Here is a 5,554-nt window from a genome sequence, read left to right on the forward strand (position 1 = left end):
ATAAACATTATATTTTGGTAAGCGTTTGAGGCTTAACCCTCGTTGAACAATAAAACATAAACGGACCATAACAAAAGATATGGGGTCGGTCCGAAAACCTCTTACTTCAATCTTTATTAAACCCACTAAAAATATGTCTTCAAGATCTTCAATATAAACGAATTTAACACCACAAGTATGTCTTGTATGTATCGAAGGTTTTTCTAGAAGAGCTTTCTATATATGAATCAGAATGACAACAATATGAAGTGGTAACATGTATGGGTGCGGTTGTGCAACAAGTTAAAGTGAGTTATGGTTAAAAAGGACGCTTTAAATAACAAGGTTATCGTTTTGAGTTAAAAAGGCTAAACGATCTCAGAAGTAATTTTGAAAGTGAATTTGGGTTTCAATCCCTGTATAATCCGAGAAACTTTCTAGATCATATCATAAGTTACACAAAGTTCATATCCGGACTTGGCCCATACGAAAACCAACCCAACTCAAGAAAACCAAGACCGACCAACCATATATTTGTTCGATCTTTGGTTTTGATTTTCCAGAAGCTTCTCGTTTGGTCCGGTTCCAACCCGATTTACTCCCCAGTGTATCAAAAATCATCACAGAAGTTAGGGTAACAAAATACATGATATTTCTTACTTCTTACCCTTACAGTTTACAACTTCCTTAAAAACACTTTCCAGATCTTAATTCTCACCAAAAACCGAAATGTATATTACTTTCTAAAGGGTAACAGCATCTAATTCAGCTAAATCACTATCTTCTTAATCTGCCTTCTTATCAGCTTCATCTAAGGCCGCTAACCTTTCAACCAGAGGAGGGTGAGAATAGTGATAAGCGGAGTACCATAGATCCGTGTTCATTGCTGACAGATTCTCCTCCTACAAAATCATTCATTTATTTAACAAAAAAGAACATAAAAATAAATGAAACCAAAGAAAATACCTGAAGCTTAACTAGTCCATCTCGAAGTGGTTTAGAATAACCGAGCTTCTTTGCAAAAGCATCAGCCTAAATAAATAAAACACATCAAGTCAGACAACCATACCAAGAGTGCAAAATAAAAATAGAAATTAAAATTAAATATATTAATTTGGATGTTAAATATTAATATCCAATTAGAACCATACCTGAAACTCAAAAGCACGGCTTACAAGGTTGAGCCCGAAGCTTACAAGATGCTGGATAGGTATTATAGTGTGCTGCAATTAAAAAAATCAAGAGTTTATTAAAGGAAAATAGTAAAAGTATGTAGTCAAGAAACAAGGTGGTAAATTGTACCTGAAATAATATGAGCCCAATGAGTACTGGCTGAGTATCGAATCCGAAACTCATGAATAGATCCTTTGAGTTCCTTACAAGTGTATAACCTCCAAATTGTGAAAACGTAAGAATCTACAAAGCACGAAAGTGGTCAAAGATAACACATGATTCGTCAAAGTCAACTCTACCAGCCCGTGTAAAGATTGCTTGAAAGATATATTATTATAAAATTAGAGCACACCTGAACAGCAACAAAGGAGAACATTGTGTGATTCAGTTTCCAGTGACCAAGTTCATGAGCAATCACAGCAACAACTTCTTCCACATTTTTACACTGCATAAAATCGTATACCATGTTTATAAACTAATTTTATTATATAAAAAATAAAACGCATGAGAAAACTTGCCTGCTGAATCAAAGTATCGTAAAGAACAATACGCTTGTTTTTAAAGAACCCATACATGTATGCCTGATCAACAAAAACATTATGTCAATGCAATCCAACAAATAGAATAAAGGTTTTCCATGCAATTAGAGTACAGACAGTTCACTGTATGCATGTAAACGAACCAAATGCTCAGTGAACAGTTTTTGAACCGATCGACAGAAATTCCATTATGCTCGTTTGAATAATAAACGAACTAATGAACAAATTTTTTGTTCATTTAGCTAAACAAACGAACATGAGCACATGCCTCGTTCGTTCACGTTTTCCTTAGTTTACGTTTGTTTAAGTTCGTTCATTTACGTTCGTTAATATATTAATTTTATACTGTTGGCCCATTACAGTTTAGTATAGTTTTATTAACAGTTTAATCCCAATGCATTGTTCTTCACATTACTTTTAACTAGTTTTAGCTCAGTTATGTTCGTTCATCTATGTTCAGTTATGTTCGCTCGATTAAGTTCATGATTCGTTCGTTTATACTGTTAACGAACATAAGCGAACACAAACAAGAAAATCACTTCGTTTAATTGTTCGTGTTCAATCATTTGTTCGGTTAAAGTTAAATGAACGAACATGAACATGCTCCATCTATATTCGTTCATTTTGTTTACAAGCCTTGTTCACTGTCACACTAATTATTACATGATATGTTATTAATATTTTCTCGAGATGATATTTATTAAAGAAGTGTAATGTTACGTCCCAAATACAGAAAAAAACCACAAAAAAATAATAACTTTTTAGATATACAATCTCAATAGTATTCATATCAATATTATCATTCTGCAAAGCTAAATGTTACTTGGAAAATCAGAAAAATTATTGGAATAAAGATAAAAGTCCTCACATTGCTATGGCTCGACCTTGTAGATCCATCAACAACAAACAGCTTCTTCAAAGGGAAATTGAGAGAGGAAGCAAGGGTCTCAATTTTTGTCCTAAGCTCGCCTTCTGGTAGCTGTTTTAATAACAAGGCAAATAAAATTTCTCAGAAATGAATTTCAAAATAGCAATTAGAACCTTAAATATAAAAAACTTACAGGTGTAAACTTGTTAAAAAGGGGTGCAATCAAAACCGGGTATATAGTCAACATGATAAGAGATAAAGCAAACATAAACCCCCAAAGGTAGATAGCCAAATAAGGACCACCTTTCTGCAATGAAAATGAAACACTGTTACTCTAAAAATCAATAAATACATAAACAAATTGGTATCAATGCTAACTTATGAACTGCACCTGTACTATTAGAATGATGGCAGCCACAATGGGTGGTCCTATTATTATAGCCAAGATCATGCCCTTAATCATGTCTCTGATGAACAGCAAAAGTGTTTGCTGTAACCACAAATATCATATAATGATTTATCAGTTATCACCAACATAGTTTCTAACTTCAAACAAAACTGTAACTACATAAAATAAAGAGTGGTGTTCTTAAAAAACCTTGTTGAAACCATGTCTCTCCTCAATTACAAAAGTCGAGTAGAGAGAAAAAGGCAAGTCTGTTATCTGCACAAAGTATATCAAATATTTTGAAACTGAGACTTGATAAAAAATTACAATTATATAAATATGTAATATATACCTGAGACCAAATCATAACACCAGCTAGGAATGCGAGTGTATGATATATTTCATTTTCTGCATCAAAGCCAGTGGACTCCAAAACATCGCCTGATTTCTGAGACCAATTAAGAAATATAATTAAAAACTGATAAGAAACCTAAATTCTATCAAAGCAAAAAAACTGACTAAACTACTGACCTTCCAAAACCAGGGCAAAACACCAAAGAGCAAAATAACAGAGTCCATTATTATCGTTACAAAATGCTTAACGAAGTGAAAGTTACTGCGAAATGCACAAAAAATGAAATCAAAATTAGCAGTTTGAGCAAAAATGTCCAGTTTTAAAGAAACATGAACTTTAAAATACCTTTTATCGATACTATAAGCCCTAGATTTTTCAAACTTCTCCTGACTAATCACTCCTAACAAAGTTTTAGGAAGTGTTGGCAGCTTGAGTGCAGCATGTTGTCTCACATCCAGATATGTCTCAAAAATGTACATCAATATCATGAAACCTAGAAATCAATAGTAGTTTCAATCACTTCATACATTGATAATTAGGAACATTATTGAAAATCTTCATAAGAATATTAAAAAAAACACACGCACACACAAGTAAATTAAGAATTACACTTGATTCTGAACTTAATTTCAGCTTAAACAACAATTCTACGAAAATGCTGTAAAAATCGGTATTTGTCGGCGACTAGTCGGTAATCGGTGGCTTGCCGATTCAATTTCATTTGATCAGACCCTATAATTGGTAGTCGGTCAAAACCAGTCCAAATCGGTCAAAACTAGCGATGTACACCTCCCGAACCGACGGGTCGGTGAAACCGGGAAACATTTGGGTCCGTTTGACCCGGGCGGATCCATACAACAAGACGCATGAGGGTTTTATCTTCCTACCTACGTTGTTTAGCAGTTGCATTTTTAGTTAATTTCCTTCTAATTATGTGTGTTTATTTCAATTATATGTGTTTAATTTTTTAATTCCCTAGAATTATGCTACATGGGTACACTTTTCCAATTTCTATTCTACGTAATTTGTTGCAAGGAATGAACAAAGGCAGTATGTGTATTTTGATAACTTGAGATTTTCTCTGGTTAGTTTACTCATTGGATTATGAGTTGATTAATTGTTTCCTTGCTAGTTCAAATTTGGCATGTTTGTATGGTGTTCTTGGAGCCTAAATCTGAAATAAGTGGTGTACCTGCATCTTAATTCTTGCTTAGTTTTGCCCTACAAGTAGTTCGGGTGGTGTTTCTGTATCTTGAATTACCGTTGTCTATCCGTTTTCTGTTTGATTTCAATTTCATACCCGTTACCGGTGATATTGCTATCAACTGGTCAAAACATCGGTCAAAATCTTTGAAGCATTTAAAAAATTGTACTTCTTTTAAAAAACTATATGTAAAATTGTGTGTGTGTATATATTTTTGAAAAATTACATATAAAATTCAGTGTTGTAGAACTCGCTAGGCATTTACTCAGGTTTAATCGCATTAGAATATATGAATTTTTTAAATATACATATATATATACAATTTTTTTCAATTTTGACTGATTTTGCCTAGGTGCGATTTTAACAACCATGTAGGGATGAGCATTTATACCGAATACCAGTACCGTACCCAAGCGGCTACCAAACACGGTCTGTACCGGTACTCGATTTTCATGCTTTCAGTATCATTAGGTTTCGGTACAGTATTGTGAAAGCAATTCGTTGGTGATTACATAAAGCCTAACAGTTAGAGAGTAATGAAACACTAGAATTAAGTTATTATGAGACTGACATCCAAATAGAATTAATAGAATAGAATAAGTAATTTGTAAACCCTAATAATAATGTAAAGTAATGAAATGATATTAGGAAATGAGAAGATGTTGTTTGTTAATAATTAATATACCGACTACGGCTTCCATGTATGGGAACGCCATGACTCTGACGGTGACGGTTGGAATGAAGATATCGGAGAAAGTGGTTACAAGTGGTTTCGTTGAATATTATGTTACAGAAAGAACGTATCAAACAAGGTGAAGGTTTTTATATCTATACTGGTTTAAAGGAGAAGCAGTCAGCGTGGAAATTATTATTATTATTATTATTATTATTATTATTATTATTATTAAAATTTTAAAGACTACAATTAGGGCGGAACACGGTTCGGTTATAAGGCAAAACTCAAACCGAAACCGAAGTAATCGGTTATTTGAATAAGCAAACCGTTCGGTTTCCGGTTTTTCGGTTATTTTCGGGTTTTTTTTCAATT

The 5,554-nt window shown here is 33.3% G+C and overlaps 1 protein-coding gene across 1 annotated transcript; it reads right to left on the reverse strand.

Moving 5' to 3' along the window:
* Positions 1–685: 685 nt before the first annotated feature.
* LOC143578896 (CAAX prenyl protease 1 homolog) lies at positions 686–5,234 on the reverse strand. Its single transcript, XM_077062352.1, has 14 exons — positions 5,192–5,234; positions 3,648–3,795; positions 3,479–3,563; positions 3,300–3,395; positions 3,158–3,223; positions 2,951–3,049; positions 2,753–2,866; positions 2,560–2,670; positions 1,671–1,733; positions 1,505–1,597; positions 1,282–1,395; positions 1,131–1,202; positions 946–1,011; positions 686–881 (listed from the first exon to the last, which is right to left on the reverse strand). The coding sequence occupies exons 1-14, from the start codon at positions 5,220–5,222 to the stop codon at positions 765–767; spliced, it is 1,275 nt and encodes a 424-aa protein (XP_076918467.1). The 5' UTR covers positions 5,223–5,234; the 3' UTR covers positions 686–764.
* Between the last annotated feature and the right edge of the window lie 320 nt (positions 5,235–5,554).

The sequence above is a fragment of the Bidens hawaiensis genome, unplaced genomic scaffold, assembly GCF_021521415.1.
Source record: "Bidens hawaiensis isolate Kalapana, Puna unplaced genomic scaffold, B.hawaiensis_p1.1 tig00029389_1, whole genome shotgun sequence".
Taxonomy (NCBI): domain Eukaryota; kingdom Viridiplantae; phylum Streptophyta; class Magnoliopsida; order Asterales; family Asteraceae; genus Bidens; species Bidens hawaiensis.

Bases quoted from the DNA above. Each gene is read 5' to 3' on its own strand.
- LOC143578896 (XM_077062352.1), bottom strand. From the start codon at position 5,222: ATGGCGTTCCCATACATGGAAGCCGTAGTCG. The intron at 3,796-5,191 runs GTATATTAATTA...ATTGATTTCTAG, and splicing joins ATACATGGAAGCCGTAGTCG to GTTTCATGATATTGATGTAC. The intron at 3,396-3,478 runs GTCAGTAGTTTA...AATTGGTCTCAG, and splicing joins TTTTGCCCTGGTTTTGGAAG to AAATCAGGCGATGTTTTGGA.